The sequence below is a fragment of the Macaca thibetana genome, chromosome 11 (genome assembly GCF_024542745.1).
Source record: "Macaca thibetana thibetana isolate TM-01 chromosome 11, ASM2454274v1, whole genome shotgun sequence".
Lineage (NCBI taxonomy): Eukaryota > Metazoa > Chordata > Mammalia > Primates > Cercopithecidae > Macaca > Macaca thibetana.
Window position 1 is genome coordinate 36987207 of NC_065588.1, and position 13730 is coordinate 37000936.

General features: G+C 35.9%; 1 protein-coding gene across 6 annotated transcripts in view; it reads left to right on the forward strand.

Annotated features, from left to right (window-relative positions):
• CNTN1 (contactin 1) overlaps positions 1–13730 on the forward strand; it is a 392585-nt gene that overhangs the window by 240929 nt on the left and 137926 nt on the right. For all 6 annotated transcript variants that reach the window (XM_050748442.1, XM_050748438.1, XM_050748441.1 and 3 more), the window contains exons 8-12: positions 2701–2800; positions 2937–3118; positions 6004–6128; positions 6796–6913; positions 11417–11567. In XM_050748442.1, coding sequence (XP_050604399.1) covers positions 2701–2800; positions 2937–3118; positions 6004–6128; positions 6796–6913; positions 11417–11567 — 676 coding nt within the window. The remainder of the gene's footprint in view (positions 1–2700; positions 2801–2936; positions 3119–6003; positions 6129–6795; positions 6914–11416; positions 11568–13730) is intronic.

The window sequence follows — 13730 nt, forward strand, 5'->3', positions numbered from 1 at the left end:
CCAGTTGTTCTGGTTCACATTCCATTTGTTTCAATTAGAAACTTCAATACATCACTTATTTTCTCCTTTCCTGAATCTTCAGATTCTACTCTACCTCATTCTCTCTGCATATTCTCTTGTATTCAACGCAATTTGAATTATTATGAATTCCTATTTGCTAAATCCAAAGGACACTTTGCAGTCCTTATTCTGTTCGAGCTTTGACACTGCCTCTTCTGCCTTTCATGAAGTTTTCTTTCTTCACCTAATTTCCTGAACTTTTCATCTCCCTTCTGCCTCTCTGACAAATTTCATAGAATATTCTTCACAAAATATTCTTCTTTCTTATATTTTCCTCTAATCTTTCCTAGATATTCTCACCCACTTATACATTTTCAACAGTATACCTTTGCAGGAGACTTCAAGTTCACAGCTCTGAAATTTTTCTTGTGTTTAGATCTCAATTCTTCCTGTATCCTGGACTTGTCCCCCCAAAAAGCTCTCAAAGACGTTAAGCTCAAAATGTCACAAATACACGTTATTTCTCCCCAAAACCTTCTCCTTTTCTTTAGCTTATTTAGCAACACAATTTTATTTCTAATAACTCAAGGTAGCATGATTTATTATCAAATCCCAATTTCCACTGATCTTCGGTACAGCTAACCCAGTGGTTCTTAATTAGTATGTAAGCACCTGGAGAGTTTTGGGAATAATGCAGGACCCAGACGTATTGATTCATCAGGCCTGGAATGTGACCCAGGAATCCACAAGTTGAACCAGTATCCTAGGTGATTCTGATGATTGAGCCTTTAATCTACACCTTGAGAAACATTGATCCAAGGAGCCGTCCTGTTGATTCTGCCTCTAAAATACAATTTATATTTACTATTTTCTTTCTGTTTTCACTGTAACTATGCCCTAGTGTTGGCCCTCACCTGTTTTGCCTAAAGTGTTGAAACAGCGTTTTATGGACCTCTGAGATTGTCTTCTATATATATTTCTCCTCTCCATGCTCCATCCTTTAAAAATGCCAACAAGGTCTTTGACTTAAACCAAAGATATGATCCATATTACTTCTCTTACCAAGTCCCAGTGGTAGTTACTTGATACGATTTGGCTGTGTCCTCACCCAAATCTCACCTCGAATTGTAATAGTCTTCACTTGTCAAGGGCGGGGCCAGGTGGAGATAATTGAATCATGGGGGGCTGTTTCCCCCATACTGTTCTTGTAGTAGTGAATAAGTCTCATGAGATCTGATGGTTGTATAAAGGGGAGTTCCCCCTGCACATGCTGTCTCTTGCCCACTGCCATGTAAGATTTCCCGTTGCTCTTCCTTAATCTTCCACCACGATTGTGAGACCTCCCGTTATGCGGAACTATGAGTCAATTAAACCTGTTTCCTTTATATATTACCTAGTCTCAGATAGGTCTTTATTAGCAGAGTGAGAACAGACTAATACATTACTTATTGAGAAAATTCGTCTCAAAATCTTTCTATCATTTTTTCAGTCCTTCTAGATTGTGGGTTCCAGCTCATATACTTCAGCATCATTTGAGTTCCTAGACCTTTTAAAATTCCTTGCACACTCCTGGAGTTTTGTCATAATATGCTGTTTGCTCAACCTGAACTGGTCGAATTTAAATGCCATATTTGCCTCAGAGTCCTATAGCCCTTACCTACTTCTAACTACCCTCCTCATCAGTCACTCTTTCAGAGTACCCATTTTGGTTTGGGTTATATATCATTATTTATTTATTTGTCTCTTTAGTATTTTACAGTGTGAGGTACACACTCAATTTGTGATCCTAAATAATGCCTTTCACCTTTCTGAACCTGATTTTCTCTGTAAGCCTGAAGGATTAACACATCTTTCAGGACTGATATGCTAAATAAGTGTTTATTTTGAAGAGTGCTGTGTTGTCTGAGTAAATGTTTTCCTTCTTTCCCTCTCTCCTTCTCTCTTTTCAATTTGTTTCCCTTTGCCTTTATCTCTGGGCATTTCTTTTCTCCTTAGTTTCTTGCCTTGCATCTTTCTTTTCTACTCTCTTCTCCTTCTTCTCTTTCCTTCTCCTTAATTTTCTTTCTCTATCTTCCTGAGTTCCATGCAGCAGTGATCACAATGTTTGCCATGTATCTGTTGTTCACTAAAGACAGGAATTTTTTTTTTTTTTTTTTTTTTTTTAGACGGACTCTCGCTCTGCCGCCCAGGCTGGAGTGCAGTGGCCAGATCTCAGCTCACTGCAAGCTCCGCCTCCCGGGTTTAAGCCATTCTCCTGCCTCAGCCTCCCGAGTAGCTGGGACTACAGGCGCCGGCCACCTCGCCCGGCTAGTTTTTTTTGTATTTTTTAGTAGAGACGGGGTTTCACGGTGTTAGCCAGGATGATCTTGATCTCCTGACCTCGTGATCCGCCCATCTCAGCCTCCCAAACTGCTGGGATTACAGGCTTGAGCCACTGCGCCCGGCCAAAACAGGAATTTTTTAAGTAAGTTAAGTCACATTGGTTATGCAGCTGTCAGAATGAGCCAATATAGCTGGGAAGTTATACTATATTCATACTGTGCATAAACAAACAAGTCTATCCATTATGATATGACCAGTACCTGTACAGAGAAAAGCTTCCATATTGAAGCAGCTCTAATCCTACGGAATTACCATGTTTAAGAGTAACTACTATTGTGCCTAATAATTAGTGAACATTTGTGTTTCTCTTAATATTAGGAACAACAAAACCATATCCTGCTGATATTGTAGTTCAGTTCAAGGATGTATATGCACTGATGGGCCAAAATGTGACCTTAGAATGTTTTGCACTTGGAAAGTAAGTATACTGAGACTTTCATTAATATATATAGAAATAGTACCATTTTAGGAAATAAATAATTGTTTAGCTGTAAACATAAAGTAATTGTCTTTTAAGTGTGTGAAACTTTAGCACTGGTATCTTCTGTTTAAAGTCCTGTTCCGGATATCCGATGGCGGAAGGTTCTAGAACCAATGCCAAGCACTGCTGAGATTAGCACCTCTGGGGCTGTTCTTAAGATCTTCAATATTCAGCTAGAAGATGAAGGCATCTATGAATGTGAGGCTGAGAACATTAGAGGAAAGGATAAACATCAAGCAAGAATTTATGTTCAAGGTAGATATATTATTTTAATTTTGTATAAATTTCATCAATATCTTATTTAAAACCATTTCCATACTTGAAAAACTACTATATAATGATTAATAGTTTTAAGAACAGTGATATATGTTACATCATGGAGAATGATAAAATATTTCTCATATGTCTAATGAAGTCACAACTATGAGTTATAGAAGTTATGAACTTATTACCAATTGAACCATAGGTAATAGAAATGGATCAATAGAAGTGTTATTGGTAATTTTCAGAATATACACTTAATGTAGTTTGTTTACTCATTTTATCACTGTCTTTTTTCAGTATCTTTTTATTTATAGAAGAAGCTATATGTTATGACTTAAGTCAATGGTTTGCAAACTTAAGCATGCATCAACATCACATGGAGGGCTTGTTAAAACACAGATTGCTGGGCCAAACTCTCAGGATTTTTAATTCAGAGGTCTGTTAAGGGTTCATGAATTTGTATTTTTAACAAATTCCCAAAGGATGCTGCTACTATTGGTCCTGAAGCCACACTTTGAGAACCACTGGTCTAAGGAATCTTTTTTTTTTTTTTTTTTTTTTTTTGACAAAATTATCTTGGCACAAACCTTTCATTTTCACACATTAAAATAAACTTACATTTGGGAAGAGAGACTTTTTTTCAGGCCACATTGGAAACTTTCCAGACTGAAACTATAATGTTCCACAACATGAACCTCGCAGGTCACAACTAAAGAAACATGGAGGGCTTCCACAGGATTATTCATTTTTAACTCTGGCTACTGTCCCATTTCACTTTCTCCTGTCTCTCCCAAAAAGGAATAAAAAATTTGACAGATTCACCCATACTCTCTAAAAGTGTTGTTTCCATCTCCAGTTTTTCTTCTCTCTTAAATGCACTCCAACATGATTTGCATCTCTACCTCTCCACAGAAACCTTTCTTTTCATCATCACAGACTTCCATATTGCTAAAGCTAACGATCAATTCTCAGTTGTACTTGTTTGATCTAACAGCAGTGGTGGTCACAGTTGGTCCCTCCCTTCTTCATGATTCACTTTCTGTGCTTCATGTCTGCAACCCACTTTGTTATTCATTTCCTTGTATCATCTTTCATTCTCCATTGCCTTTCAACTCCATACCTTTCTAACATTGGCGTGATCAGGGTTCCATCTGTGAACCCCATCTCCATTTCAGTCACTCCCTTTATGATCCCATTCATGATCATGGCTTTAGACACACTCTATACCCTGAATGCTCTAACCCAAACATTTACGCTGAACTTCAGACTTGTATATCCAATGCCACAGTAATGTTAATGTGATAAATATCAAGTGTGCATGAAATGGCCTCCTGAAAGGAAGAACATTCTAGGTAAGATCCTTTAAACTTTTGAAATAAATCCACCACTTTCTACTAGGTTTCTAAAGCTTATAGACCTGTTTTTATTCAACATATTAAGAAAACTACACTCCAGGTTCTCAACAGAGTAGTATTTTGAACTGTCTAATATCTAAAGCCTTAGAAGAACCAAGGTGACAGAGCACGTATTTATAGCAGGTAATTTAAGATAAATGTTATTTATTCTTTACTAATGCAGCATACTAAGTATTATCTTTAGGTCTGATCACATCACTAGAAGGTGACATAATTAAGCCATATATAGAATGTGTCAATCCAGTTCAATTATTCATTACATGATGTAATAGCAAATGTCTGTGTTGTCCATGTGAGGCCAAGACAGGAAGGGTGCTGATATTCCTGTATTATGTATTGCTAAGATTGTATACAAAATAAAACATCTCTCAATTAACATGAACATATCCACCAATATTTTTAAAAATATCTCCCTATGTTACAGACAAATGTAATAAGTGAAAACATGTACTAAATGAGATTATATGTGCTGTAAAATATATAGGTGCACATATGTCTACATGTATAATGTATACATTATAATGTATATTGTTGATGGTATTTGGTGACATAAAAATGTTTTCTAGTTTTCAAATTTCTAGTATTTTATTATTCGTTAAATGCTTTTTATAAGATGTATATATTGCTTTTGCCATAAAACTAACACAAGTTCCCAGTTTCAAAGAAAATTAAATATTATTCTCCACTCAGGATTCTTTCCTACTACTTCCTTTTTATTTTATATTAATTTGTTTATCTGCATTTATTTGGACTAGATAACTGAAATAATCAAAAAGACTGTCAAATTGTTAAATATTTTTTTCTTTGGAAAACTTTTAGCATTTTCTCATTTTTATGGATGTTTCTTTAGGTATAAAGTAGATCAGATTAAAGAATGAGACTGAGTTCAATTTTACTAATGCATGGATTTCACCAATCATAGCTACTGTATATAGTTTCCAATATGGAAAGAGTATATTTAGGTGTCCAAGTCATTTTTCTAGCACCACAGTAAGATGTTACAGTGGCCACTAGCTGAAAGTTCCATCAAAATGAAGATACTGTATACCTGAGGGAGTGGGAAAAAAATCTGAGTCTTTAAACAAAATGTTAAGAGATGGTGTCATATTGAATTGAGATGTAATTCTTTAAAACCTCAATTGTCATTTTTACAGACTTGAAAGGTTTATGTTATGAGCAGAAAAAGTCAATTATTTTAGTGCTAATTATAACTCAACTTTTCAACAAAACATGATTTACAAATGGAAAACTAATGAGTTATAGTTACCTCCTACTGTAATAACACAGGATTTGCATAGGTTAAACCTATGAAAAGACAAGGCCTATTACTGAATTCGGGATACCTATGCTATCTGATGTATTCTGCAGAATTAGTTTAACTAAATGTAATATTTATACTCTGGAGATTATGATGGATCTTGAGACTTTGATTTAACATTTACAATGTTCCTTACTTTTTAGCATTCCCTGAGTGGGTAGAACATATCAATGACACAGAGGTGGACATAGGCAGTGACCTCTACTGGCCTTGTGTGGCCACGGGGAAGCCCATCCCTACAATCCGATGGTTGAAAAATGGATATGCGGTATGTATGTTCAAGTGCTTTGCTGTTCCTGAGTCCCTGTTCAAGCAGTGTTTCAGGGTGGTCCTGGGATACATTTAGCAGGAGAGACAATAGAGAAAGGGTACTTGGGCCCTGAAATATAAAAGCTTCTGAAAAAAGACAAACAAAAACTGAACATAAAATATCTTCTTTCAGTTTAAACAACTTTCTGTAATCTTACTCTACCTTCTTTCTCTCTCTCTCCTTATTTTTTCCTTTGTTCCACTTTTCCACCCTCTTCCTACTCATCCATCTCCAATACCTGATATTGTCCTCTTTTTCTTGCCACTATTTTCCTGTACCCCACAGAGACAGAGGTAAGAGTGAAGCTCTAAGTCCTACCTTTGGCCCTGGGGACAAGTAGCAGCAGTGGGATTCTTCTCTACCTTCCCACTGTAATCTCCCAGCTGGTCCAAGAGGGGAAAAGGTGGACTCTCAGCTCTGTAGGATGAATAGAACAAGAGCCTTTGGGCATGGTAAGTGGGTTTTCCTTTCCCATGCCGTGAAAATCCCACTTAGTTCATCTTAGGTAACAGTGGGGGCAGATGAACATAATGTATCTAAATTAAAAGACAACCAAGCCCAGACCTAAGTGAAAGTATTTCTATTAAAGTCCATTGAGAATATGTTTCAATTTTATTCTTTTCAGTATCATAAAGGGGAATTAAGACTGTATGATGTGACTTTTGAAAATGCTGGAATGTATCAGTGCATAGCTGAAAACACATATGGAGCCATTTATGCAAATGCTGAGTTGAAGATCCTGGGTCAGTATCATTTCTAATTTCTGTTAAACATTCATCAAGAAAGTGACATAGTAAAAAAGATGCCGGAGTATCCATTGATCACATTTGATTTCACATTACATTCTTTTATTTACAATGTTAAAAACTTTTAACATGCGCTTGGGAACGAAATGATACGGTTTTTCCTTTCATTGAAGAACATGTAAGTAGGGAGAAAGTAACGCTGTAAACTTTTCTTATGCTGGTTCAATTTCCAACTACATACAAATTCCTGTTTCATGAAATTGCATCATTTTATTTTTAGCTAAGAAGCTGACTTCTATAATAAATTTGAAGGAACATGGAATATCATTGTTTTTAGCATTTTTTAATGATAAAGCACAATTTACACATGCCAATTTTGACAAGTCTTATCCTCTCATATGCCTGGAGACTGAACACTGCCTGAAGAATCACATAACATTGAAGACTGATGTTAAAACACTGCATGTGATCAGCGTCAGATGGGTGTCTGGCACTTCGGGGGCATTCTCAGTCCCCGGGTGTCATACACCACAGTTGCTATTCAAAACCTTTAGGACATTCTGCTGGTCCCTTACTGCACCCTGACTCTCGCTTTTATATTGTATTCTTGTGCTCCATGAAAATTGAAATCTTTTGGCATAAAGTATTTCAACTTCCCATCCATCACTCAAAGCTATCTCTTTACTACATTGTCTTTTCAATACTTTTTATCTAGAGAAGAAAGCGTCTCTCCTAAGCAAACATGAAACAATTATTTTACCTCTTTGCTCTATATTCATTCCTTTTCACTTTCCCTGATACTTGATATCAGCAACTATTCATTCTTGTGTGGGTGTGTGTGTGTGAACATATATCCACCAGCTGCCTCTCTTAGTCATACAGGATTTCTAGTCCTATATGATGCTTAAGCTTTCTTATCTCTTGTCTTTGGTGATTCTGAGCTGTCAAACCTCACAGACCATTTCTTCTCTATCTCCTTCATTGTCACCTTTTTCACCCTGTCCTCTGCCTGGCTAGAAATCTTGTTCTATCCCAGCATTCCATCCCTCTGATCCATTTCATTTCCTTTTCTGTATTCTACATTATTATTCCTGGATTTTTATTTTTATTTTAAAAATATCTAGTTAATTTTTTATTCATTTCCTATTACCTACCAGCGATCCCTTTACTTATATCTCTGGCCCAGATAATTATCCTCAGCTTCAATCTCAATATAAATAATTCCTAGTAGCAATGTTCATTTGGATAACCCCACAGATAATCCAAGCTTAGCATGTCTGCAGCTGAATTCATTATTAATGTCTCCCACCGACACTCACATCTTCTCTTCCTCAAAGATTCTTTGTTCTAAAGAATGGCAGAGTCTACCACATCCCTTCCCCATCCAGTACATCCACTAATCTCCAATTTACACCAGAAATATCTCCCATTATGACTACTTTATTTATATTCATTACAACTACTTTACAAAAGTCTATTTTATTGAGACAGAGTTTCGCCTATTACCCAAGCTAAAGTGCAGTGGTGTGATCTCAGTTTACTGCAGTTTCTGCCTCCTGTGCTCAAGCCATCCTCCCACCGCAGCCTCCCAAGTAGCTGAGACAACAGGCACAGTCCACCACACCCAGCTAAGTTTTGTATTTTTTTACAGAGATGGAGTTTCACCATGTTGTTCAGGCTGGTCCAGAACTCCTGAGTTCAAGCGGTCTGCACACTTTGGCCTCCCAAAAAGTGTTGGAATTTACAGGCATGAGCCACTGTGCCTGGCCCTAAAGTCTTACTGTATTATGTCCTTTTCATGTTATTTGAAAGAGTTGTCACGAAGTCAAGTCATATTGTAAGTAGTGAATTCAGGAAGTCAGGCTTTTTCTTCTAGCATTAGTTACTGAAAAGATAAAGCAATGACTCAATGCGGCCACTTCTATTCTTACTGCACCTAAAGAAAACTCTTCAAAACATTGGTATCACTACAAATTGATTGACACTAAAAGAGAATGATAGAAAATGAGAGAGTTATAATAAAGAATTAAAGAAAACTATTCTCAATAAGTTAAGGCCATCTTAATTTTAACATTCCCAGCCACTTATTAATGCTGAGGATCATACTCTATTTCTTCCTCCCTATGGCCTAAATGTTCTGATAATATATTTACTGTAGTTACTTGGGTATCAAGCAAGCACAAGCTCAGATGTCTTTGGTACAAAGGAATAGAAAATCATTGTGACTCTTAGAGAGGAAGTCAGTTTGAATTCTGTCCCAAATGTAAATTTTATTTTCTGTTAAAGTTCATATCTTCATTTGTTTCAAAAGAGAAGTATAAAAACACCTCAGCTCAGACTGAAAGATGTCTATATATTTAGCCTAGAATTGCCAAATCATTTAATGGCTATTAATATAATTAGCAAACTGAGCAATTTGATCCTCCCCAGATCAATAGCTCTGGACATGTTTAAATTTGTCTCAATCTATTCTATTCTTGTTTTTTATACTCTTATGAACAGTGCTTCTCCCTTCCTCTCTTGGGTTATTTAGTTAATTCATGTGTTCATCCAGCAAATATTTATTGAGCACTTACTCTACACCAGATGCTATTCCTTTAATAGGCTCATATACTGCAATAAAGAACCAAAGAGATAAGAAATGCATCGTGCCATCTTCTCAGTTGAGAGGAAGAATATCCCCTTATTTTTGCCACTTCCAAAACATACATAGGAATACAGTCTAGATCCTGTTGTTAGAAATTCAAATATTAGATAAATCTGAAGTCATTTAAAGGACCACACCAAATCAACTATTTCACTGAAATCTAAACTGATTCAAGGAAAATCCCTATTTTTAGATGAATTTTGGTTTTTAAAATATAATCCTATTAAATTTTCTTTCATGTTTTAGAAGCAATATGTCATGTCACACAAAATGTTTATTGAGCCCACACAAAATACTCACTACTGTGTTAGGTGTACAACATAGGTTGGTTGCTTACTAATTTATTTATTGCCAATTATCATAATCCAGACTAGCGAAAGAATGGAATAGAATGGATCTTTGCCACAAAAAAATGGCTTCTTCATCAGCAGCAGTGGCCGTATCTAGGAGCACATTAGAAGTGCGGAATCCCAGGCTCACCCCAGACCTGCTGAATGGACACTTTAAAAAGATCCCCAGGTGATTTTAATACAAAGATAAATTTGAGAATGACCAGACCAGAGGATGAAGAGTCAAAATCCAGATGAAGATATGCTTAGGCCTAGAAAAGCCTCCAGAAAGTACACCGTTACAGATGATTGTAATGTGTTGAAATACATGGATGAAATCTCTTTGGAGTCTGCCCAGGGAAGAGGAGAGTGAGCAGTGGATTAAATGTGGGGACCTTGAGGAAAGTTAGAGCATACCATCAAGGGAGTAACTTTTAAAAAACTCTATATTCTGTTCTGATAATTATTGTTCTGTACTTGGAGGTAAGGATGAACTACAAATGATCATATACTCCTTAATTAGTTTATTAGAACCATTATTCCCATAGCTGTTTATAGATAGATCCTGAAAGTAGGGCTCCAGTTATTTTGGCATTTTGCAGAGTATTTGCATACAGGTGATACTCAGTAATCGTATAAAGAAGGAGAGACTGCATTGTTTAATCAGAAGCACATGCTTTGGAAACAGAAGCACCTAGATTCAAATGTGACTCCCACTTGTTACTACCTGTGGCACCTTTGCTGAATTAGATAATCCTAATAGATTTCAATTTTCTCATTTATAAACTGGGTATAGTTCAGTCAACATGTGGTTTAGAGGATTGATTAGGACCATATGTCAGTGTGTATAATGCTGGTCAATTTTCTTCAGCCTTTCACTTTACTTTCCTTGTGGAATTGAGTCAAAGCAACGGAATTCAGTGTTAATTTTAAGGTAAGTGTGTATAAAACATTTTATTGAAATTAAAGTTATTTAGTTATTGAGACAGGGTCTCACGGTGTTTCCCAGGCTGGAGTGCAGTGGTGCAATCACGGCTCACAGTAGCTTTGATCTTCTAGGTTCAGGTGATCCTCCACCTCAGCCTCCATGATAGCTGGGACTGCAGGCATGCACTAACATTTCCAGCTAATTTTGGGTATTTTAGGTAGAGATGGAGTTTCACCGTGTTATCCAGTGCACTCTCAAACTCCTGGGCTAAGCCATCTGCCCACCTCAGCCTCCAAAAGTGCTGGGATTATAGGTGTGAGCCACCATGCCTGGACTCTAATTAAAGTTTCTAATAATCAATTCAGTGATCATCAAGAACTGTACATTGGAATTGGGTGAATTTTATAAGTCAAAGTTATTAAATAAAAGTTACAAAGCATTAGGTATAGAATGCCTATTGGTGATAGCTGATCATATTTACTGAGATTAATCCTTTCCATTAACTATTAAAGAAGAATAAAAGATTCTACAACACAGAAGCAATGTTTAGGCTTTACAAACGGAAAGAGAAAAATAACAATTTGTTTTCTTTTTAGCGTTGGCTCCAACTTTTGAAATGAATCCTATGAAGAAGAAGATCCTGGCTGCTAAAGGTGGAAGGGTGATAATTGAATGCAAACCTAAAGCTGCACCAAAACCAAAGTTTTCATGGAGTAAAGGGACAGAGTGGCTTGTCAATAGTAGCAGGTCAGTGCTGAAACTAGAAATCCAATTGCAATAAACTGTTTGAAAAAGTTTGTTTTATAGAAGACTTATTTATATGTGAATAATGAAAATGTTGTTTGCTCTAAATTATTTTTTTTCACAGCAGATCCTGTAGTTCTAAGATGGAATAGAAATACCTATCCCTGTCAGTATCTATTATAATGAAGGTTCAATTAACAGGACTCTGTAATGTATAAGGAGTTTAGAAAATTGAAGCTCAGAGGTGTTTTTTGTTGTCTTGTTGTTATAAATTGCCCAATGTCACACAGTTAATAAACAATGGGAAATAAAATAGGATCTCTCTAACATATTTTCCCCCAATATAGGCATCTATATCCATTCATATTCAACTGAATTTTATGCAATTAGTCTATTAAATATTTTTGTAGAAAAATAAAAAAGTGATTTCAAAGTGCAAATAATCTCTTCCCATCTTGAAATGAACAAGATGTTATCATCATCTACCTTATAAGTGAACAATCTACCAATGTTTCGGTGGTTTGGGGACAAGATGAAAAAGCAGTGTACAACTTATATAGATTATTTGTGTAAAAGCTACACTGAACAGTTTGTATGTTTCCTAGAAGAAGTAATATTGAGTGCAAAAATTAGGAGGAGGAGAAAGCCAGAACGGGAAATGGGAGGGATGGGACATGGGCGTTGGCTTTGGGGTGTATTCCAGAACGTGAGGGCAGCATGCACAAAGACCCTGTGGTGAGAAGTTTAGAATGTGTAAGAAATTGCAGAAACTGAAATCAGTGTGATTTGTCTTTAGAGGAAAATGGAGGAGACTTTTAAGAGATGAGACATAATAAACCAGATCATCAATGACAAAATTTTCTATGCTAAGGGTCTTGGGCTTCATCTAAGAGTAATGGAAATCTGTTTAAAGTCTTAAACAGGGGAGGGCTAGGATGACTTTTGTCATTTGAAAGACAATCATTAATCAAGTGTAGAAAATACATTATTTTCTTCACAGTAACCCAATAAAGTAACATGGGAATTATCATCCATATTTTGATGTGTCTAAAGCTTGGTAAAGTTAAAGTGACCTTCTGAAAAAATATATTGATGTTATCCAAACTAGAACTTGAAGTTGTAAGACACTGATATGAATTGAGAATATGCCAATACAGCCCTCTTATTAGGATGAGCACAGGCACAGCTGTTTATGGAATGGGGGAAGAGGGCAGGGACATCAGGGGCTTCCCTGAACACATTAACTTTTAAAGTTAATATGTTTGACCTAAGAATTGTTAAGATTTTAACAAGAAGTGTTAAAGGAAAAGTCCATTTGTTCAATTTGCTGACATTAATGTTCAGACAATGAGCAATGCGGAGACCATGATCAAAGGGCAGCTGCACGTGTAGGTGCGTACTCCTTCCACAACCTAGGGCAGGGCATTCTGCATTGGACAAACCATTAGTTCTCCTCCTTGATAATAAAATATTTTTCTGATTCTGATGACGACCCACGTCATGGACCTCTTCAACTAAGGATTTCGCAGAACTATGTTTCATGGACTTGTTTTTCCTAAATATCAATATGTGTTCAAAAAAAGAAGAGAAAGATCTAGCTCCTGAAATTTTAGTTTGATTGTGTTATATTTTTAAAGCCTTTGAAATCAAATTGCATTATTTCCTTGATGAAAGAGTCTATAAATCTAATTTTTACTTAGTACTTTAACCCGTTAATATCTCAGTGTAAATACCATTTTATAATAGATATAGTATTCATATGCAAATATATTTGAATTGTAAAATGATACATATAAAAAGCTAAACATAAAAATTTTGATGTTTATTTTGAAAAAGAATACCCAAGGACTAACTAAATATTGGTCTTTAAGTATAAATATAATCTTATTCTTCTGAATGTAATTATAAAAACCATTTCCACGTAACTAAGTTCTTTCTGTATCTGGTTAGTGGCCTAAAGAGTGGTTTCTGTGATACTTGGGAGAAGCTATGTATCTTGATAAATGGTAATTAGGTTATCATTTTATGATTTTATTTTTGGCTCGAATGATATACTTTCCGCAGCAGAATTTCTTTGTAATTAACAGAATTAAGTTAGTTGCTAATTTAAATTCAATGGATTGCTATTAGCTCTAAAGTCACTTTTATTTAAACCACTTATAGGAA